At 46.5% G+C, this 23650-nt stretch overlaps 1 protein-coding gene across 1 annotated transcript; it reads right to left on the bottom strand.

Moving 5' to 3' along the window:
• Positions 1-1094: 1094 nt before the first annotated feature.
• Positions 1095-6510, bottom strand: ANKRD40CL (ANKRD40 C-terminal like). Its single transcript, XM_036837738.1, has 3 exons — positions 6471-6510; positions 3028-3188; positions 1095-1238 (listed from the first exon to the last, which is right to left on the bottom strand). The coding sequence occupies exons 1-3, from the start codon at positions 6508-6510 to the stop codon at positions 1095-1097; spliced, it is 345 nt and encodes a 114-aa protein (XP_036693633.1).
• Between the last annotated feature and the right edge of the window lie 17140 nt (positions 6511-23650).

Raw genomic sequence — 23650 nt, 5'->3', positions numbered from 1 at the left:
TAGCCTTAAGGTCTCAGTTCCATGAGGATTAGAGATCATTTCACCCGCGTGTGTAAAGAAGTGACAGTGTGGTGTGTCTTGTTGGAAGTTGGTAAATGGAGTCAGGCATGAGTGCTTCCAAGGTAACAAGCAGCTGTTAACTAGAAGTTAGCAAGTTGACCCAGAAGGATTCCAGGTGGTGTGGTAGGGAAGAACCTAGCATGGGATGTGATCATAACCCATCTTGGAGCTAGTTAGTGAGGGCGCCAACTTGGTTTTTTTTTTTCCACCTGTTTAATAGAGTTCAATGCTGTATGCTGTGCCTTGGCTTTTCTGCAAGTTGTATGTTAAAAGTACCCTCAAAGATGGTTACTTACTTGTGTTAAGTCATAGGTAAGTTAAAAAGTGTGTAAAAAGGAAATGATGGTTTTAGAAACTGGGATATTTGAACCAGTGTGCCAAGTGGGGTCCTGGCTTTCCCAGCTCATCAGCTCACCCTGCCCTTAATGGAGTTCATGTGAACAGACCCTGGCCATTTGTCCTGACTGAATCTCAGGAGTGCATACCTATGCCTGATCAGGATTGGGGTACAACTTTACAAACTAAACTTGCGTTGATAAGTATCATACTTACAATTTTTTTATACTTTTGTTTGTCAAAGCATTTTTAAAAAATTTTATTTATTTATTTATTTATGGCTCTGTTGGGTCTTCGTTTCTGTGCGAGGGCTCTCTCCAGTTGCTGTGAGCGGGGGCCATTCTTCATCGCGGTGCGCGGGCCTCTCACTATCGCGGCCTCTCTTGTTGCGGAGCACAGGCTCCAGACGCGCAGGCTCAGTAGTTGTGGCTCACGGGCCCAGTTGCTCCGCGGCACGTGGGATCTTCCCAGGCCAGGGCTCGAACCCGTGTCCCCTGCATTGGCAGGCAGATTCTCAACCACTGTGCCACCAGGGAAGCCCTGTCAAAGCATTTTGAACGTACTCTTCTCCCAGCCCAGAGAAGTTGCAAACAAGGAAATGTAATAAGTACACATGTGAAGCTAGCAAGCTGGTACGTACGATCCAGGCTTCATTATTTACAAAATACTGATTCCAGTTTTTTTGTCTCTGGGATTTCTTAATATGTCATTTTTGCAGCATTGCTGTTGTAGCAGGGCTTCTCTAACAGAGACGGTATGTGTTCTATCAGTTCAGAGCTTCCATTTTTCATTAAAATGAGTTCTACTTCTTGAAAGTCCCGTAGTCTTAGAATGTCTTTGTCCTTAATATGGAAAAGAAATTATATAATGGTTCATAAATACATGTGAAGTTAAGATAAAAAGGCTTAATTATATTGGCCAAGCATTGTTTTCTCTCTGTCTATACATGGTAAACTAAGTCAGCAGTTGAGAATTGTTTTTTCTGTGTGTGTGTCTTTTTTTTTTTTCCCCTCAGTCCATGTTGCAGGTTTCCAAAGGGAATGAAGTCCCAATTTGAAAAAACTTTAGGCCCAAGAAAAAACTGTAGGCCAGGGCATTTTAAAAAGAAAACTATAAAGTATGATCATCCCACCACTTTTAGTTTACAAAGAATATACTGTTAGCCAAGGCACCAATAAGAATTGCTAAAGGCATTTTGAAAGTTGCTTTTTTTTTTTTTTTTAAGATTATTGTAAGTTTTAATTTTCTATTTTTTTTTTTTTTAATGCTATTCTTGTCTGCTTACATTCTTTTTATGTATGTATGTATGTATGTATGGCTTTGTTGGGTCTTCGTTTCTGTGCGAGGGCTTTCTCTAGTTGTGGCAAGTGGGGGCCTCTTCATCGCGGTGCGCGGGCCTCTCACTATCGCGGCCTCTCGTTGCCGAGCACAGGCTCCAGACGCGCAGGCTCAGTTATTGTGGCTCACGGGCCGAGTTGCTCCGCGGCATGTGGGATCTTCCCAGACCAGGGCTCGAACCCGCGTCCCCTGCATTGGCAGGCAGATTCTCAACCACTGCGCCACCAGGGAAGCCCGAAAGTTGCTTTTTTTAAAAAAAATAATGCCCAAAGAAATGAGAATTTTCCTCTGAAGTTTTTTTTTTTTTTTTTTTCCAGTTTTGTGGGTTTTATTTCTCCCAAAGTCTAAATTTTCACATTTCCAATTAGAATAAAGTGGTTTGTAATTAATTTTTATGAAATATTCAAGACACTCAAGGTAAAACAAAAAAGCTGATATTATCATAGTTATTTTGGTTATTACAGCTCTATAGCTTACACTCAATATTTAAGGGTGAAAACCACATCCATTTTGTTAATGCTGTGAACTGCAGAAGAAAAATTTTTACAATGAATCTTTAAGAGAAAGTTAATACAAATGAATTAAATACTGAAATAAATGTATAATGCCATGGCTAGCTAATGATTTGCATACAAGATCACATTTTAAAATTAATACACTTAAATGTTAATACTGTTCTCTCAAGCTAGAAATAAGCCAGTTGATGTAAACTGGGCTAAAACAAGGATATTCCAAAATAATGCCATCAGTATCAAAAACTCAGAGTGAGTTTTTAAGTCTTTAATGTGTACAGTTCCATTTTACAAGGAATTATAAAATCATTAAAGAATCATAATAGGTTTTAAAACATAAGTTTTAAAGTGAGAAGTTAAAAAGTGAGATTTGTATTTTGAATCAGGAAAATATATAAAAATATGCCCCAAATTTTGTTTCCTGAGATTGCAAAGGCTGACTGTTGCTAAGCAGATAAAGAGTGGGTTTATATTTTCTGTCCTGGGGACCAGTCAGTTTTGTAGAGATGGGAGGCTGGCCATACTGAACTAGGGTCTTAAATGTGGGTATTAGTTGTAATTCAGACAATTTTAAAAGGGTTGATGAATTAGGTAAGCAAATCTGTAGAAGCACCAGATTGAAAATAACCTAGTTACTATGTTTGGCTGTCCTGCAGCCAGAATTTCCAGTGTCTTGGATTTTGTTTTCATATTAGTAATGCAGAAGCTAGTGATTGGCTTCACAGAACATAATTTTACCCACCTAGAGCCCAGTCTCTATTTAGAAACTTGTAAACCCTACCTTTCTGAGTAGTGTGTTTGGTAGCTTTCTGATTTTTTCCACTTGCTCTGGCTTAATCCCCAGTTCACAGCAGCTCACTTTTAGTAGATTTTGGTAACTCAGCTCTTGTCTATCCAGTTCAACTTCAATGAAGTCATTTTCCTTGTGGCTCTGAATTCTGACTTTAAGCACCAGCTCTGGATCACCCACAAATTTATTCGTAGAAGAAACAAAACACTCATTTTAAAGCCTTTCAACGTTATCAATTATTACAGCAAAAGAACTGAGTAATAAGTAGATCTGGAGCTTTTATAGGCAAATATAAACTTTTAATTATCTGAAGCTTTTATTGGAATGCTGGGCAAGCTCTGGGGTGTATGCCCCATTATACCCACCAAAAGGCTTGCAGTTTGAAGCCAGGCTAGGATTTAAAATATGCAGTGGGTGATATGCATCACCCTTGGCAATACATAGGCGTTTGTGCCTTGTTGGCTATTTGTAAAGCTTCAAGGAAATGTGTAGCCCTGGGGCTCTGTATTCTTAAGAGTGTAAATCATTCTGTTAACTACCGCACCACCTGGGACTTCAAGGTGAGAGGTAGGCCGAGAAATAGGATAATTCTACCTTCTTCTGGGACAGTGGCGTTGAGTGAGTCTTAAAACTTAGCTGTTGTAAGAAGGAGCAGTTTTGACTGAAGGTGGAGGGAGCCAAATGGTGAGTTTGGCTTTGCAACATGGTCTGGGGGCTGAGTCCTCACCTAGGCAGGTGTCATCAGGTTTGGCATTATCACCTGGGTCAGTTGGCAACTGTTGATTTGCGCCTTCTTGTGTATATTCCCCTGAGAAAGAATTGGAGAAGGAGAGTTGAGAAAGAGCAGCCGCACAGCATTTAGCGCTCCAGATCCGCCAGTTAGGCGAGGGGCAGTAGGGCCCCATCTCCACTTCCTGCTCTGCGGCTCCTCCTCCTCACAGGAAAAACTGCCGCGAAAAGGGCAGTAATTACATTCAGACTTGAAGAGTAATTTTCCTTAATCGCCGTTTAAATCATGAAAAGGAACTGAGACAGTATTTTTGAATGGTATGTAATCTTGAGGAGGAAATATTTATAATCTGTGCACTTAACTCGTTTCTACTTAAATATATTCGGCACTGAGAGCTTTGTGTCTCCGGTTCTTTAGCAGAGTTATACAGTTAGAAGAGTCCCTTTATAAGGAGAAGTTTTCTCAACCAGAGGGAAGGGAAAGGAGGAAACATTCCAGAGTACTTTCCAGGTGCCAGGCCTTTTATGTACTTAGAATATCCTTCTAAGCCTGCTCTGTGCTGGGCACTGTGCTAAGCCCTGGGGAAATGATGATTCAAACAACAACAAAAACCCAAAGTGGTGTCTGTCCTGGCGTTTACAAGTTAGCAGGAGAGATAGATATTGATCAAGTGACCTCAAGTAAATGTGAAATTACAGTTGTGGGCATGGCAAGGGCAAGATACACCAAAGTGTGAAAGCCTGGAAAGGAGTTAAGAAAGTTCTCCCTGAGGGGCAAGTGTTTGATCTGACATCTGAAGGGTGAGCAGGCTTAAGTAGATCTGTAGGGTAGAGAGGGAGAAGAGCTTTCCAGGGCCCTGGAACAGCAGAAGGCCCTGTGTGGGGAGGCAGTGGCTCTTTAGAAGGGAGAAAAGCAATTCAACATGGCTGCAGGGCAGAGGGCAGGGAGGGACCGTGTGTGCACCAGATCGTGTGGGATTATCTACTGACCTACCCAGTCTGTAGCCAGTAGGCACGTGAAATGGGATATGCTCTAAGTGTAAAATACACACTGGATTTCAAAGACTTAGAAAAAAATGTAAAATTCATTAATTTTTAATATTGGTTATGTGTTGAAATAATAGTTTTGATATATTGGGTGAAGTAAATATATTAAAATTAATTTCACCTGTCTTTTTAATGTGGCTACTAGAAAAATTTTAATTACATATGTGGCTTACGTAATATTTTAATTGGACAGTACTGGTATGGGTGAAAGACCTGTATTCTAGAACAATGCCAAGCCATTAGACAGTGTTCAGGAGGAGGCTGTCACAATCAGACTTGCATTTTTTTGGGGGGGGGAACCAGAAACCTCATTGTCCTCACAAGAATCCTATGGGGTGTAGACATTATTCCCATTTTCAGACAAGAAAATTGGTGCTGAAAGGTGAAGTAACTTGCTGGAGTTTGCTCCATTAGGAAATGGCAGCACCTGGATGTGACCTACTAATTACGTGGGGCCCAGTGCAAAATGGCTACCCAGGGAATTGCACCCTCCCCACCTGAACACTCTGGTATCTGGATGGGGGTGGCCGAGGGACCCCAGCCCCTGCCTCTTCCCTGCTCAGTGGACCTCAGAGCATGCCCTGCCTTGCCCGCCTCTTGCTTGAGTCGCTGCCAGGGGCCGAAGGTGACAGCAGAATGAGGGAGTTGGTAGAGGTTACAACATGATGGGCTGAGAGTGGGACCATACATTCGAGCCACAGCTCCCAGCTCCCAGTCCCCCAGCACATGCTCCATTGTCTCATCTGATTTCACTTACAGAACAAACTAAATATTAAAATTTTCGAGCCAGCGACCACAGAGCACTTAATCCCAAGCGTGAGGCCTTCATGTAGGGCCCTGCACAACTGCTCTGATCTCAGGCTCATGAAGCCAGTCCTGCTTAGGGCTTAAATCGTGCTTTTTCCACACTGCTAAATGCTTCCCCAGAAATGAGATGCTCTCGCCCAGCGCAGCCCTCTCCCAGGACAGAAAGAATGTCCCTACCCCTGGGGCAGGGATCTGCAGTCTAGTCCGTGCCCTTCCACTCTGGGCCGTGGAGGGAGCTCTGCCCTGGGCTGGGAGACAGCCTTGCAGCAGCTGAGCCTCAGCCCCCCAGATACCTGAACTGGAATGATGCCCTCCCCACCCCTTCACTACTCACCCCACACAGAGCATGAGATGTCCCCCAGCTTGGCCTACCACATGTAAAAGCATTTAATTCTGTGATGAATCTGTCAGGTTACGATGCCCTGTGGATGGACAGGGTCTCTTAGAGGTCAGAAGGCATGCTCTTTGAAGTCAGGCAGATTTGGATCTGTTTTTCCTATGCTATTTAGTAGCAGTGACACCTTAGACAAGTTACGTAATCTCTTTGAGCCTGTTTTCTGATCTGGAAAATGGGATTAATAATCTCTAACTCACAGGTTGTAAGAAGGAAATGAGAAAGTGAACAGAAAGTACAACCCCTCCTGGCACGTAGTGAGCACCAGTATTTGCTGGCTGCTATTATTAATTATAGCTATTGATACTCGCCCCCCCTGAAAGGACCCTTGGTCTACTTGCTCTGCTCTTGACTACACCACTGGCAGAGTGGGGGAGGGCACCCTGCTCCTCCCTTCCTCAGGCCCCTCCCCTATCCTCCTTGAGGACCATGTTGGAAACAGGAATTAAAGACTCACCTGCAGGCTTCTCCCTCATGTCCTGTTGGGGTTCAGCCATGGGTCAGCTCTGTGGTCTGTCAGATCAGCAGCCCCTCTTGCATTTATGCTGAGCTCCCAATCAAATAAAAAGCACGTTCTAAATCCTTAGTGCATCTATCTGCAGTGAAACAATAATATGTTCTTGTCATTGGCTGGTGAGATAGGGCAGGGTCGACCTATTTTACAGATAGGCAAACGAAGGCTCAGGTGTGTTGTATGATTTAATTTGCACAGGATGCTGCAAGTGAAGGAAGGGACTGAAATTCAAGGCTCTCTGCTCTCTCCTCGGGCTGTGTCTATGGGGAAGCAGTGCAGGCTAACCTACCCAAGGGCCCCTGGGAGGGGAGGCTTTTGGTGGCACAGCCCTCCTTGGGAAAGGTTAGCAGCTATTACCTCAAGGGATAAGAAAAAGCAAACAGTATCTCGGATTGGACAGACTCCCCCTCCTCCCCAATTCTCACTCCCCTTTCTCCCAGCCCTTTCCTCAGCATCTGTGAGTGACAAGAAAGCAGGAACACCCGGGCCCATACCTGGGGAGACTCCGCCTTGGCAAGGATCCTGAATCCCTGATTCCAAACATCAAAATGGAGGAGGCAGGGGCTGGGGCAGGAGGTTCAGTGAAGGGTGGGTGGGGCTGGGCAAAGTCCTGGGCAGGGCTGCTGTCTCAAAGGGCTGAAGGTAGGAACTCACATGTTCGGGGTGGCTCTCCCATATCATTTAACCCTCCAGTGTCAGAAGACAGGGCATCAGGTGGGCCTCAGCATCATAAGGCTAGAGGGAACCTCAGAGATCAGAGCCCATAGGTTCTCAAACTTAGCTGTGCATTGAAATCACTTGCAAAGCCTTAAAAATTGCGGGTGCCTGGGTCCTACCCTCTGACGAGTCCTACTTAGTTGGTCTGGGGTGCAATCTGGGCCCTGGAATTTTTAAAAGGTCCCCAGCCGATTATTTATTTATTTATTTATTTCTGCGTTGGGTCTTCGTTGCTGTGCGGAGACTACTCTTCGTTGCGGTGTGTGCGGGCTTCTCATTGCGGTGGCTTCTCTTGTTGCGGAGCACAGGCTCTAGGCGCGCGGGCTTCAGTAGTTGCCGCGCGCGGGCTCAGTAGTTGTGGCTCGCGGGCTCTAGAGCACAGGTTCAGTAGTTGTGGCACATGGGCCTAGCTGCTCCACGGCACGTGGGATCTTCCCAGACCAGGGCTCAAACCCGTGTCCCCTGCGTTGGCAGGTGGATTCTTAACCACTGTGCCACCAGGGAAGTCCTCCCCAGCTGATTTTGTGTGGTCAAAGTTGAGAATCACTGATTTGACCAGACTTCTTAAGGTGCAAATGGGGAAGGGGAGGCCCAAGGCAGGAAGATGCTCCCTGATAGTCACAGGGGCAGCCGGGCACAGGCCCGGGGCTAGGTGTGGGCCACCTGGTTGCCAGCCTGATGCAGCCTCCCCAGCATGCCTGGTGCCCGTCTGCCAAGAATGCAGGCGACCCCGCCCCCGCCCAGGCAGGGAGGAGGAAGCAGCACGGATCCACCTGGCCTGACCTCCTAAGGGAGGGGAAGAAAATGCACTTTGGCCAGCCCAGCTACCAGGGTGTGTCAGCCATAAACAGAGCCCCCCTGCACCCCTCACCTGGGTGGATGGGGCCACGAGGGCAGAGATGAAAGAAAGTGCCTGTGCTTTGAGGGGGAGCCTCTTCCGTCCCCACGTCACTAGCCTGCTCTGTCCATTCACTCGCCCACTCCCCATTCACTGGTTCACTCATGCACGTGTTCTCTCCACAATACTCACTTTTTCTTGTTGTTTTGGGGGACCCTCTCTTTAATTTTTTTTTTTTAAATTTATTTTTTGGCCACGCCGTGCAGCTTGCAGGATCTCAGTTCCCCAACCAGGGGTTGAACCCAGGCCACGGCAGTGAAAGCCCTGAATCCTAACCACTAGGCCACCAGGGAATTCCTCTATTTTTAAATTTTTTAAATAAAAGTATTACATGCTGTAGTGTAAAAAGTCTAATGTTAAAAATCAGGACCCATTAACAAGAGCAAAATGCTTGTTAGGAGGCAGCCACATAGGCCTGGGTGTGGGTGTTTTTTCATTCATTATGCTGGGCAATTAGTGGGCCCTTCTGTTTACGTATTAGCTTTTGTGTGGGGGTCGGGGTATAGCTTTTAATTTTGATATAGTTTCAAATTTACGTAAAAGTTGCAAGAACATATGCCGTTTACCAATGGTTAACATTTTGTCATATTTGCTTTAATATTCTCTCTCTCTTCCTTGGTATATATGCATGCGTATGTGTATAACACACACACACACACATACACACACACATTTTTCCCAGGAAGTTTGAGGGTAAGTTGTAGACATACTCCTTTATCACTAAAGATTTCAGGCTGTATTTCCTAATACCAAGGGTATTCTCTTATATATCCAAGATACAAGGATCAGAATCAGGAAATGTAACATTGATATAATGCCTTTAGTAAACCACAGTCCATAATCAAATTTTATCAATTAACCCAACAATATCCTCTTTAGCTTTTTTTCCCTAGCTCAGGGTCCCATTCCGGATTATGCATTGTACTTAATTTCCATGTCTCATAAATTTCTTTAATCCAGAAAAGTTCTTCAGCCTTTCTTTGTTTTTCATGACATTGACATTTTTGAAAAGTCCAAGCAAGTAATTTTGTTGTTTGTCCCTCACTTGGGTTTGTCCAATGTTTCACTGTGATTAGGATCAAATTATGTGCTTTGGCAGGAATAGCATGGAAGTGCTATGTCTTTCCTAGTGCATTATAATGGGAGGCACATCTTGGTTTGTTCCATCTTAGGGAATGGTGACTTTAATTACTTGTGAAAGGAGGTATCCACCAGGTTTTTCCATTGTAAAGTGTGTCCTTTTCCTTTTGCAATTAATATGTAACTTATGGGGAGATGTTGTGAAACCGTGCAGGTATACTTTTTTTTTTTTTAATTTATTTTATTTATTTATTTTTGGCTGTATTGGGTCTTCGCTGCTGCGCGCGGGCTTTCTCTAGTTGCGGCGAGTGGGGGCTACTCTTAGTTGTGGTGCGCGGGCTTCTCATTGAAGTGGCTTCTCATTGCGGAGCATGTGCTCTAGGCGTGCGGGCTTCAGTAGTTGCGGCACTTGGGCTCAGTTGTTGTGGCTCACGGGCTCTAGAGCACAGGCTCAGTAGTTGTGGCACATGGGCTTAGTTGCTCTGCAGCATGTGGGATCTTCCCGGACCAGGGATTGAAGCCGTGTTCCCTGCATTGGCAGGTGGATTCTTAACCACTGCACCACCAGGGAAGTCCCTCATTCATTCATTATTATCAGTGTGGGCTCATGGATTCTTGTTTTATTCAATGAGTTATAATCCATTATTACCATTATTTATTTTGATGCTCAGATTATCCCAATTGTGTACAGTATCTGCTTACAGCTGTTTCCCATATCCTGTAATCCTTTCACATATCCATCATTTAATGAGCACTTTCTTACTTCCTGGTACATCAAGATGTTCTGTGCTCAGCTTGTACTTTCCCTGCCCCAGCCCTGGATTCTGTCATTTCTCCAAGGAGCCACATTTCCTTTCAGTGGGGAATAGGTGTACTCATTCCTATGCGGATGCCAAGAAGAATGCTTCTAGACCCTTTTAGTGGACAGAACTAGGAACACACATACACACATTTGTCTGTACATATTTCTGTGTATATATATTTAAGACCACAAGTTCATAATGATACTTCCAATTCCATTTCAAAACCAAAGGGTTCTCCCTAGCTTTCTCCAGTTCCATTTTGTAGCTCTCTTCTCCAAGAGTGGGAAATCTGGCTTTCCTAACATCTTTAATATATTTACTCATTCGCTCAGTCTGACAGTTACAGAGACCAAGTAGTTCCAGAATTGCTTACTTGAAATACAGTTGGGTTGATTGTTTGTGTTTGCATTTTAGGGTTCTTCCCAATCCTTACTGATATTTTTTTGAGTATATAAAACATTAGCATGATTCTAAGAGTCAAAACTATACAAAAATTTATGTTTAGAGATGAGTCACTCCACATTTCCATGACTTCTATCCCCTGCAGGAAAATATCTCCTCAGTTTCTGACTTATCCTTCTTGTATTTCTTTTTGAAAAATCAAACAGATACATGTATATTTCCTTATTATTCCTTTCTTACAGAAAAGGTGGTGTAAACATTCTACTGTGCTTTTTTTCCCCACTAAACAGTGTATCTGGAGATACTAGTAAGTTTCCCTCCATGAATGTTTAACCATTTTGCACTCCCACCAACCACACATGGGAGCACTTGTTTCCCCACAGCCTCACCAGCAGTGTTGTCAAGTTTTGTAACTTTTCCAATCTGATAGTAAGAGATGAAATGTTAAAATCTAGGTTTTATTATCATTGAGGTATGGTGAGGCCTGCAGATCAGGAGACAACTGATGTTGAAAAGGTGGTTTGTTACTCACAGTTCCCAAGAGGAAGGGGACATGGCATGCCACACAGGGCCACACAGAGAGGCACCAGGGTCGGCCAGGAGGCAGAAGGAATGAGGGGAAAATGTAGACAAGAGCCTTTCATGGGAAGTATGAAAGGTAGGTAATCAGGCTAAGCAGGTGTAGGATTGGCTACTTTGTATCATTTCATTAGGCTCTGGGGTATCAGGGCTGCCCCTAGTTGTCTGGTACCCGGTCCGGGGGTTGACTGGGGCAGGCACAGTGTGAGAGCTTTATATCCTGCCAGAGTGGAATTCTTTTATTGTTCTAGCTTTATCAGTTAGTAGGCCTTTTTAATTGTTGGAAGATTAATTCTATATGCGTCTCTTGCATGCAGTTAGTGGAGCAGAGGCATTGGCTGTCTTTGTCTGGACTTGTTCAAGAATATTTGTATAGTGAACAACCTTGAAAGTTAGAGATAGTGTCTCTCTCCAGAGCAAAGAGCAGGTTTCTTTTTTCTTTTTCTTGCCATGCCATGTGGCTTGTGGGATCTTAGTTCCCTGACCAGGGATCGAACCAAGGCCCTGGCAGTGAAAGCACTGAGTCCTAACCACTGTACTGCCAGGGAATTCCCAAAGGGCAGGTTTCTTTACTATCCAGTATACTAAAGATAATGTCTCCCTCTGGGACAAAGGTCAGGCAGGCCTACTGCCCGATATAAAAGATTCTGGTTTCCTAAACTTAGGGATCCTCCTCTGTAAGTTTTTTATTATTTTTTAAAAATCTATTTGCACATATTACTTTGAAAGAAGGAAAAAACATGTTTAATGACTGAGGAAAGTATTGAGGCAAGTGGTCCAGAAGGCAGCCTTGCGAGCCTCCTACACACACCTGTGTGGTATGGAGAAGACAGCTGAGAGCTCCTGGTACCCCCAGAAGGCCCAATGCCACCACTGAGCCTGAATAGACCTGAGGTTTCAATGAAGAGTGAGACTGAAACCAACACACTTTCCTGTTTCTGTGATTAACAATACAGGGACCAGGCAAAAATAACTTGGCTGCTTGCTCCAGGAAATACTTGCTCCTGGGAAACAAGACTGTGAACCCACTAAATAGTACTTGGCCCTTAGCAGACCCTCAGACTGGCTTCTAGGATTGGAGACCCAGCTAAAAATTCAATTTGGCTTTATAAAAAAGATGGCAGCTTTGGGAAGGGAGGGTGGCATTGGAGGAAGAGTACTACTGGGTTACTTGTGCATGCAGGGCCATCGATGATTGGCTTAACTCTCTCTGAGCCTCAGTTTCTTCATCTATACAATGGGTGATAATAATGATTCCATCTGTTCTGCAAGGATAGAATATAAAAAAGTATGTTCTGTGAATTAGAGCTCTGTATCAGTTGTTACTATTGTCGTTGCTTGATGGAATCCTGGTGGCCATAGAGAAGCCAATTCAGATGAAAACCTTGGGTGACCACTAGGGGGCAGGAGAGGACAGGGGCCTCCCTTTCTTCAGGGACAGTTCTGTTTACCAAAGACCCTTCACCTGCTAGCCCCACTTCCCCTCAGCTGTTTTGTTTGCTTCCTGGGGATGGGGGGGCACTATTGTAGCCAGGTAATTTTTTTCTTTGGTCTTTGAATCAGCAAGAAGGCTCCCTTGAGAAAGATGCTGACTTATATAAACAGACATGCTGGCTATTAACCACCTTATGGTGCTTGAACTGCAAGGGTGGGTGGATAAGCAGAGTCCCAGGGAGGCTGAACAAGGTTGGAGATTTGAATTTAGGATAACTTGTTGGGGTGGTGGATTGTCTCTTATGGTGCCGCTACACCACAAAGTTCAAGCGGCTGAGAATCCTCGCTGCCGTCTGTGGGGCTTCTCCCTAGTGTGTTGCTGCTGCTTTTGATTCTGTCGGGTTGTGGGTGTCTTCCTCACTTCAGGAGATTCAGGCAGAAGGGCAGCTGAGAGTCCCATCACCTGCCCAGCCTACCTGCTGCTGTGAATTGTGGGATTCTCCCTGCCCTGACTTGTTTCTTCCAATCTGTTTCTATGTGCTGGTTGGTTTCTATGGTATTTGTTGTTTTTTATTTACAAAGTAATATAATGCTTCTGGTTAATAATAAAAAAGTCAAAACCTCAAAAGCCTGGAAAGTAGAAAATTCAGTTTTCCTGGGCACCTCCCAGGAATTCCCCCGAGTTCCCACAAAGGCAGGGGCCCAGCACATAGGATAGACCAGTGCCTGGCACCTCAGGGTACTCAATGTTTGTTGAATGAATAAAAGAATTATGAGTGAATGAGCAGTTCGGTATGAATTTTCCAATATTTTTTCTATGTGTACACCAGCATAAATATATTTAGGAAAAAAAATGGGATCACGGTATAAATGTGGTTCTGGACTTCCTTCTTAATTGAATTGTGGGTATTTTTCCATGTTACTGTATACCAAGGTTTCTCAAAATTGCCCCCGCTGAAGAACAGCAGATTTATATAGACCTACCTCTTTTTTTGGGTGCCTCAGAGTATTCCAGAATGTCACTGTGGAATTTTTTAGCTAATTCCTCATTAATGCACCGTTGTTTCCAGACCCTTGTAAGGGGCCTACCTGAGCACTTGTGTAAAGTCTTCTGCAGGAAACTTCCTAGAAGCGGGATTGCCAGGCCAAAGCAAGGGCATGCGTGTACCAGTCTGGGTCCCGCTCCACTCCATTCTTTATGGCAATGGGAATTAAATTTTCAATCTTTGCCAATCTGATGATGTTTATAAGCAATGGCACTTCTTATTCTGTTCTCTTGTGGAATTGTATTGGCCATTTCTTCTAGGAACATGTTAAAAACAGTAGTGATCACAAGAAACTCCTTCCTGGCTCTGACTTTAGCAGTGTGCTTAGAAAAACTGTTATCCCTTAGACGTGTATGTGTACATTTTGTAGGTATAAATTCATTTTCCAAATACTCTGCACTGAGGTTTTAATGTTCTTTTTGATCATAAGGTTGCTTATGAGAGAGAGTTAAAGTTTCTAAGTGGTTGGAAGATTTCATTTCTACTTTTATTGTTTATTTCTAATTTTTTCATTTGTAGCAAAAAAATAGGGCTTGTATGTACTATTTCTTTTGGAATTTATTGAGATTTCCTTTGCAGCTCAAGTCAATTTTTACATAACATTTATAAACATTACATTACCACTGGAACTACACCAGAGCTACAACAGAGCAGAGACTCCCCCAGCTGTGTCCTCAGAGCTTTGAACAATACCTGGCACATGGTCAGTGCTCAGTGTAAATTTGTTAAATAAAGGAGTGGATGAGGGGCCCTTGGAAAGGTGTACTTATTGCTTGCAACATATAACTTCTGAGAAACATGATTATTTTCTTTGTTTTTCAAGTATCTGATCTGTTAAGGGCTGAGATGTGTTTCCACTTGTCTACTTTTCCATGCATTTTCTAAAGTTTTTGCCTTACATATGTTTTTTAAAAAAATAACAGCTTTATTAAAATATAATTGTCATGTAGGGACTTCCCTGGTGGTGCAGTGGTTAGGAATCCGCCTGCCAATGCACGGGACATATGTTTGAGCCCTGGTCCAGGAAGATCCCACATGCCGCGGAGCAGCTAAGCCCACGTGCCACAACTACTGAAGCCCGCGTACCTAGAACCCGTGCTCCACAACGAGAGAAGCCACCGCATTGAGAAGTCCGCTCACTGCAAGGAAGAGTAGCCCCTGCTCGCCGCAACTAGAGAAAGTCCGTGCGCAGCAACGAAGACCCAACGCAGCCAAAGATAGATAGATAAATAAATAAATAAATGTTAAAATATTTATAATTGACATGCCATAAAACTTATTCATTTTAAAGTGTACAATTTAGTGGTTTTCAGTATACTCACAAGGTTGTGCAACCATCACCACTATCTTATTTCAGAACACTTTCATCACTACGAAAAGAAATCTCGTACCCACCAGCAGTCATTCCTCATTTCCCCTTGCCTAACTCCTGGCAACCACTAATCTATTTTCTCTCTCTATGGATTTGCCTATTCTGGACGTTTCTTAATGGAATCATGCAATATGTGGCCTTTTGTGTCTGGCTTCTCTCACCTGACATGTTTTCAAGGTTCATCCATGTGGTAACATGTATCACACTTCATTCCCTTTTATTGCTGAATAACAGTCCATTGAGTGGGTATTTATCCATTCATCAGTTGGACATTTGGGTTGTCTCCACTTTTGGGCTAACTGTTATGAATTATGCTGCTATGAACATTCTTGTACAAGTGTTTGTGTGGACATATGTTTTCACTTCTCTTGAGCATATATAGGAGTGGAATGGCCAGGTTATAGGATAACTATATATTTTACATTTTGAAGAACTGTCAAACTGTTCTCCAAAGTGGCTGTACCATTTTACAGTCCTACTAACAATGTAAAAGTGTTCCAACTTATCCATATTCTTGTTCATGCTTATTATTATCTGTCTTTTAATTTTAGCCATCCTAGTGGGTGTGAGGAACTCTTGTCTGAGTTCCCGCCTGTGGTTTTGTATTTCTCTAATGACTAATCATGTTGAGCATGTTTTCATGTGCTTATTGGCCATTTGTACATCTTCTTTGGAAAAATGTACATTCATATCCTTTGCACATTTTAAAATTGGGTCTTTTTATTGTTGAGTTGTAAGAGGGTTTTTTTGTTTTGTTTTGTTTTTGTTTTTTTACATATTCTGGACACAAGTCTCTTATCAGATATATGATTTGCAAATATTTTCTCCTATTCTGTGGGTTGTCTTTTCGTTTTCTTGATGTACCTATGTTTTTATGTTATGTTATTTGGTGAACATTTTACCCCCTTCAGCATTATAAAGAGATCTGCTTTGTCCTATAGATTTCTTTCTGAGTTGAATTCAGCTTTGATCTTCAGGTCATGACCTTGGTTTTCTTTTGATTTGCATGTGCCTGTGCATCTTTGCCTGTTTCTAAAGTGTATACCATTGTTTTCAGCATGTCTCTTCTGAGCATATGGTCAGCGCTCAGCCAAGGTTACTTCCTTCCTTCCTCCTCTCTGTCCTCACATAATGCCCCTCCCCAGACCACGCCTCCCTGGAGTAGCCACTGCAGTCACCAGGCTGAGGGCCTAAGTCCAGACCCTACAGAAGACGTGGTCCTTTCCCAGCACCCCCCGGGAGCCTCGCGGGCCCTTTCCCTTTCCCCCTCCCCCTCCTCCCATCCAGGGCCATTGGCGGGGCAGGTCGGAGCCACCTAGCTGCCATTCCCCTCATGTCCACCAGGGGCCGCCCCACTCCTGCCTGAGTTCCCTCCAAGAACTTGGCATTTTAATTAACCTCGTCTCTCCCAGTCCTCCCATCTCTCCCAACACCACCTTCGGGTTTAAAGCCCCAGAGCAGCATTCCCAGTTACCCAAAGAGCCCATCTTTGCAGCCACCGTGATTTAAGCTGTCTTGTGGGAAATCAGCCCAATGCATTTCAATACCTCTGTGCTGAACTCTCCTTACCTGGGAATAATTTCCCACCTCTCTCAGAAGTAATACATATAGTGTTTAGCATGGAGCCTGACACACAGCAGGCGCTAATAAAAACAAGTCACTTTACCAAGGCTTCAAAGTCCTACTAGTGTCTCTCTCCACAGATCTCCTGAAAGCTCTCCAGGCTGGCCATCCTTTGCTCTCTTGGACAATGGCCATGGTGGGGTTCCTTGGGGTGGGATGCCTTTGCGGTAGGTACAAACTTCGCAGGCCACAAAGTCAGATGTGTGAACATTTTTATTTTCCATAACCGACTTTAATTTCCATCTCAGTTTTCCACGTTGCATGGTGTGGAAGCATTTTCTTAAAGAATTCAGGATTCCCTCAGGTCAATTTTGTTTCTGCCTTCCTTTCTCCCTGGGGTTCCAGCTAGTGCTGTCAGCAGGGAGAGAGCTTCTGATCTTGGTCACTCTCATTTCCTCTGCTGGCATCAGTGAAGATGGGCTCTGGCCCCACTGACCATCATTTGCTGGTCTCCATCCCTGCTGCTTCCCACAACTGCCAGCATTCACTGAGCGGGCCCGTGGTTCATCCAACCTCCTTTGTCATCATATCATCCTGACCCTCAGCCTCTTCTGGCCCCAGAACCCTCTCTCATCCACTTCTGTGGGAAACTCTGGAGCGGGGGCTATCTCCGGCCCTCTCTGCCTAGAGAAGCCCCACCTCCAGATCTCTTTACATGTACATATGTGTTGGGTATTCTGAGAGGGTGGTGTCCTCACACCCTTACCCAGGAAGCAAGCTGCTTCCTCCCTGAGCTCTGTGCTTCCCCATTCCAGCCCATTCTCTGGGTGGGAAGAGAATGCTCCTTCATGGTTAGTTTTTTTACTGAGGCAAGGACCTCAGTATTCAAGGCTTAGCTCCTTTTGCTTCTCTCCGTTTCTTCTGGAACAGCCTTGCCCTGGGGACACCCTCACTGCCATCTGCGTTGGGGCAAGGTGGTATGACATACTAGGAAAGAAGCCTGGTTGATATTTCCAAATAGCAGCCAGCTACACCTTTACCCTCTTTTCTGGGTTCTCTGAGTACAGGCTGACACATGGCTGCAGCACTCCAGGGAAGTTTTGTGCTCTTGGTGATGTGTAGGGTGGAGCCAGGGTGAGGGCTGACCGGGGTTTTCTGAGGGTTGGTACTCAGCCCGTTTGGAGGGCAGACAAGCCAGAATTCCTGGTTGCAAACAACAGAAAACAACTCTAGTTAACTACAGCCTAAAAGGAATTTTCTGGAAGGATGATGGGTGGCCCATAGAATCACAAGATAGGCTGGAGAACCAGGCATATCAATTGGGCAGGAACCCAGAAGGCTGGGAGGTAGAGCCACAGGCAGAACTAGTGAGGATGGGCCTGCTGACATCACGGTCACCCCTTGGTGCTGGCTGCTGGGCCCCCAACATCAAAGGAGAAACATCTCAACGGTCCCAGCTTCTCTGTGACCCTCAATCGGTGTTCAGGTCCTAGACAGGAAGATGTGCTCAGGTTGAGTGGCCAAGCTCTCTGTGCAGGGATCTGGGAGAGGGAGTTTGGTTCCACCGGGCTTCCTTAGGGGAACCCTGCCTCCTGCCTGTCTAGGGATCCGCCCACCCACCCCAGGTTTGGATGCTAAGCAACCAAAAACAACAAACGCCATACATCTCTTTTATTTCCCCAATTGTGCGTTTGCCAAGGGGCAGTTTCAAACCTGCCTCATCTAGGCAGTCTGATACCTGGAGTGCTGCTGTTTACACCACTCAGAGAGCTTGCCAAATCTGGTTAAGTCATGTAAACAGACTAAGTGCTTCTAGATAGTTCTTAAACCAGTCTTCTTACCATGGCTAGTGTAGTGGCTAACATTTATTGAAATATGTCCCAGGCACTGAGCTAAGTGCTTTACATCAACGATCTCATTGGGTCTTAGTTACCACCATCCTTCCAAGGAGGAAACTGAGGATGGATGGTTTAGTAGCTTTCCCACATTCACATGGGTTTAAACGGGAGGAACGAAAACTTGAATGCAGGCAGCCTGTCTCTGGAGCTTGGCTAGGAAGGGGCTCTACTTTCTGTAATCCAGCAGAGACAGACATTAAACCAGTAAACACAGGATTATGTACATGATTACAATGAGCACTGGAAAGGGAAAGAGCAGGATGGGAGGAGAAAAAATAACAGAACTGATCATCTATAGGGATAGGTGGGGGTCCTGGGAAGGTCTCTGTGGAGTGCTTTTAAGCTGTGACCCAATGACAAGGATTCGCCAGGCAAAGCAAGGGAAAAGTGGCAAGAGCAAGTGCCAAAGGCCTGAGGCAGGAGAGAATTGAACGTGTTTGAGGAATGCAAAAAGGGCCAGTACAGCTGGAAGGGGGAGAGGGGGCCTCTGGGAGGGATGCCAAGGCGTTCCGGCAGGGTCTCCCTGCTGTCTTCAGCTCAGAACTCCTCCCTTCCTCCCATGGGCTCACCCCCACCTGCAGTCCTTATGCAAATGCTCCAGTTCTAACCTCCCAGTGGTCAGAATCCCACCTCTTCTCCCCACCTCCACGGTGGCCAGCCTGGGCTCATTACTGCAACACCCTCTGGCCCCCTGTCTCCGTGCTTCTGCCACATTCCTGTATCTGTTCTCACCAGCACTAAAACCATCACACCTGCCTCAGCTTCTCATTTCACAGAGGAAAAAGCCCAAGTCTCACAAGGGTCTGCAAAGTCCTCTGTGCTCTGGCCCCTGTGGCCTCCCTGATGCTGTCCCTCCCTCCCTGGACTGCAGCGCCAGCCTGCTGTTTCTCGAGCACACCGGGCAAGCTGCTGCCTTCGGGCCTTTGCACTGGCTGTTCCTTCGGCCCAGCCCAGAATGTTCTCCGCACATATATCTGTGGGTCCCTCATCATCTGCAGGCCTGGCCCGGCGTGTTCTCACGGTGAACTGGAGGGCAAAGGCAGAAATGCACAGCTCTGCCCTTGTGTCTCTTCTGCTCACAGCCTACTGACTAGTCACAGGACTGAGTCTACAGTCAGAGGGAAGGGCACTAGGACCGCAGACGGGACACGTGAGGAGGCCAGGAGGGCCGAGGACCAGGGCCCTTGTGCACTTGACCTAGACCAGGGACCTGAGCTCCGGAACCCCACTCCCATCCCCCACACAGGGACCCACCTCCTTCAGTCACCATTCTGTTTTCATTCAACAAATATTTCTTGAGCATTTGAGATGTGGTAAGCCCTGTTCTGGACACTGGGGGCACAGCAGCACGTAAAGTGACAGGTCCCTGTCCTTTGGGAGCTTACAATGTAGGCGATGACATACCGTCAATAGACACAAGCGCTATGAAGTGCACCGTGAGGCCTGGGAGGTGAGGAAACAAGAGGCAGGGGCCCGGCCTGAGGTGAGGCAGCCAGGGGACGGCTTGCCGATGAGACGTCTGAGCGGAGCCCTAATGGGGGAGAGAGCGAGCCACGGGGTGTGTGGGGAAACAGGGTCGGGGCAGGGCAGCTGCAGGCACAGAGGCTCTGGGGCAGGAGGTGCCGGGTGAGCCTGTAGAGCAGCGAGAGGCCCCGGACCCTGGAACCGGGAGGAAGGAGCTGAGCTTGTGGCGATGACCGGGGTGCATGGGGCCCTGTGGTCTGATGAGCACCTGGATTCTGCTCCAGGTGTGAAGGGAGCTGTAAGAGCGTGGCAAGCAGATGGCTGAACTACGTTTCCAAAAGGCTGCCCTGCAAGGGAGGTGGGGATCCCCGGGAGGGTGGGGTGGGGGAGGCTGTAGCAGTCACCAAGGAGAGAGCTGGTGATAGCGATGGGGCCATGGCGGGGGTCAGGGTCAGATACGCCTTGAAGGTGGTCCCAGCAGGATCTGCCGATGCACTGGAGGAAAGGGAGGCGGAGTCAAGGAAGGCTGATGCTTTGGTCTGAACAAGTGGTAGATGGAGCTGCTGTTTGCTCAGATGGGAAGTTCCAGGTGGGAACTCAGCTTTAGATGTCAAATGTCCTCTGGGATGAGACGGTCTTTGGAACTTGGACAGAGCGACCGAGGGAGGTGTGGGGTCTAGGGGTCCCCCACCTTCTACTGTGTGGGGGAAGCAAGAGGCCATTAGAGGGTCACTAGCCACTTCGTTCATTCGGCAAAAACTTACTGAGCACCAAGGATAAGCCAGACACTTTTCTGGATGCTGGGGAAACAACAGAGAAGAGAGACAATGTCATCACTCTGATTTGGTACCTTGCTTTCTAGTGGGGGAGACAGGCCATGAATAAGCAAACACGTGTAAAAGATAAGATTGTTTCAGAGAAGGATGCGTGTTACAAGGAAACACAGCACAGTGGTGGAGGGGGACTGGGGCAGTCACGCCTGGGCAGGGTGGTCACCCAGGCAGCAACCCAGCACCGAACTCACACTCCTGAGGAGGACCGCAGCCCCACTTGGCTTCTCTTTGTCCCCCAAAGAGGCTGCCATGTCGTGGAGAGGGGAGAGAAGAGGAGTGATCTTCGGGGGTCTTCGGGAGGGGCTTTGTCCTGTGCAAATGTCCTCATTCCCAAGCTCCGGGTATTAGGAAGCTCTGACGGACAGACAGGTCGAAATGGAGAGGCACAGGGACAGAGAGCCCGTGAGAGGTGCATGACTATGTCCCTGCAGAGCAAAACTGCTCAGCCCACAGCAAGATTCTTCTCTGAGAGTTTGGAAAGGGGGCTGCACCCTCTGTACTGGTTTGAGAGTTTCTGCTATGCAAAGAATTTTCTTTGTGCTTCCTGGAGCTTTATCCTGCAAAGTATGGGGAGTGGAGGATGGAGTCTCTGAAGGCTCATAAACCACAGTTGCCCTCTCAGCCCTGCCATTGCGGAGAAGGGGGACCTCAGGTGACCTGTCTGTGTCCTTTGGGGACAGCAAGAATTTCACACAGGGGAGCAATTTAGGCCGACTAGATTTTGAAGAAGTGGACTCAGACAATTGTACACAAGGTTCAGGGGTGGTTGGGGTCCTTGCAACGAGTTAGGAGGCGAATACAAGAGCCGTGGCAGGGTGCAGAGAAGAGGGGGGTACGATTTGGGAGACATAAGTTCAAATGCACGTGGAGAGTGTGGGTATGGGGCTGAGGGACTGGGAAGGTCATGGCCTATCCTGAGGTTTCTAGTTTAAGCACTTGAATGAATGATGAACTATTTACTGAATTATGAACCACAGAAGGAGAAACAGATTTGGGGGGAAAAAAAAGGATCAAGTTCTATTTGAGAAGTCTGGCACATTGCTAGAACTATGGATCTGAAGTTTAGGAAAGAAGGTGGACTGAGAAGTAGAAATGCTGAGTCTGAGGTTACCAGGGCCTGGAGGGTGTTTGTAGCAGAGGAAGGCCAGATGATAACTCCGTCTCTTTCCCTTGCTTTCTGGGGCCACACTGAGAACACACTTTCAGCCTCCCTTACAGTTGTGTGGCCATGTCCATGTGGCTGGGTTCTGGCCAATGGAGTGAAGGATGATGCCACTTGCAGGCCTGGCCCATCCCATCCGTTCTGGTCACCGGTCCCCTACCATAGGGGTCAGCAGCCTTTTTCTGTAAAGGGCCAGACAGTAACTATTTTAGGCCTTGTGAGCCACACAGCCTCGTCTGCGATGGTTCAGAAGGGCCTCCTCTGTCCTTGTAGCATGAAAACAGTCGTGGCACTATGTAGACGATGGTTCTGACTGTGTTCCAATAAAACTGCGTCTACAGAAACAGGCCAACCTCTGCTCTGCTCTCTTCTAATTTGCTGCCTGGGTTCTGGTGTCCGGGTCTCCCTCAGAAGCCGTGTGTTGAGAATGGCACACCTTTAATCTGTCTATGTCACTGAATGACTGCAAGGAACAGAGGTCCCTGGTCATTTGCTCCCTAGCTTGCCTTTTACACGAGTGAAAAATAAACTTATAGTATGTTTAGCAAATGAAATTGGGGGGGGTTATCTCTTATATGAATGTGTTACTTTAGGACAGAAATTGGTCCTAGGAGTGGGGTCTTACCGTAGTGAAAATCTGAAATGTATGGCACTGGTTTGTGTCGGTGGGGGAGGTGGCGAGGAGACCGCTGCGGGTCTGGGAAGGTGGAGACCCGTGCTTTGCGGCGGCAAAATCTTTGGTAGGACGGTTGCTAGAGATAAGCAAGCCACTGTCCTCATTCTCGGAGAAGCGGTTGTAAAGCAGATTGTCATAGAGAGCCTTGGCTGTCACAGACAGTATTCAGCAAGGTATTAGAGGAATAAGATGAGCCCAGGCAAACACTGGCTGACTTGCAAGCAAAACTAAAGTGAAATAGAAAGATTCCAGAAATCTGGGGCCTTGGTTGGGAAAGCTGACTGCTTCTAGATGCAGACAGAAGGAAGTCATATTCAACAGCCCTTTGAGCAGCGAAGGCCCATTAAGCCTTAGCCCTGAGCCAGGTCAGAGTAAGGAGGGGGTCCTTCCTCCTGGCCTGAGAGCCTCCGGCGTCCTTTAGTACATTCAGGGAGATGGCCTGAGGGCAGGAAGCCAAAAACCAGTCTGGAGAACAGTGTTCAAAATGAATTTTGCATGTGGTCACTGGCACCTGAGACTGATTGGAAGCAGGGAGAGGAGGAGACTTTCAGGTTTTGAGGGATCCGTCCTGTCAAATAAGCCAGAAGCCTGAACTAAAAAAAAAAAAAATCTCTGATCCTTTGGACCTTAAAACCACCTTCAGGCCTCAGAACTTTTAGCAGTAGGCGCTGCAGGCTGAAGGAGAGAAGCAGTGACCAAGGAAGGCACTTCCCTAACACCCACTCCAAACAGGCTGCTGGAGCAGAGCGGCAGGAAAAGCCCCTGGAGGGGGAACGGGGACTGCGGAGGACACTGGACAGGGCAGAATCTCCTGGCAGCCTCTTTTCCAGCGCCTATCTGGCTGGATTTCACAGTTGCTGTGATCACAGCCTGCTCTTTACCTTCCATTCTTCTCCTGACTGGGGTGTGTGTTGTGGATATCCTGCCACTGGATTGTGTGTGTGTGTGTGTGTGTGTGTGTGTGTGTGTGTGTGTGTGTGTGGGGGCAGGGGGAGGGAAGGACACAGATAACTTGTTCTTTTAGTTTGTTGGTTTCCAGGTCACAAGGAACCACACTGGACCTGGGGAGAGAACTGTGCATCTCCTAGGGGTCCCAGGGTGTGGCCAAGGTCCCAGGAAGAAGTGAGGGCACAGGAGTGAGAGTGTGTTCTGCGTGGTACAGAAAGAGAGAAACGGCGCTTCAGCGACCAGAGGCA

The sequence above is a fragment of the Balaenoptera musculus genome, chromosome 20, assembly GCF_009873245.2.
Source record: "Balaenoptera musculus isolate JJ_BM4_2016_0621 chromosome 20, mBalMus1.pri.v3, whole genome shotgun sequence".
In the NCBI taxonomy this organism is placed as follows: Eukaryota; Metazoa; Chordata; class Mammalia; order Artiodactyla; family Balaenopteridae; genus Balaenoptera; species Balaenoptera musculus.
This window is presented reverse-complemented; position numbering and strand designations above follow the sequence as displayed.

What these genes read in the sequence shown, in the direction of transcription:
- ANKRD40CL (XM_036837738.1), bottom strand. Translation starts at nt 6,510, where the DNA reads ATGGCTGAACCCCAACAGGACATGAGGGAGAAGCCTGCAG. An exon ending in CATGAGGGAGAAGCCTGCAG is followed by an intron (nt 3,189 to 6,470) that starts GTGAGTCTTTAA and finishes TGGTGCTTAAAG; the next exon opens with TCAGAATTCAGAGCCACAAG. An exon ending in CAAACACACTACTCAGAAAG is followed by an intron (nt 1,239 to 3,027) that starts GTAGGGTTTACA and finishes TTCCATATTAAG; the next exon opens with GACAAAGACATTCTAAGACT.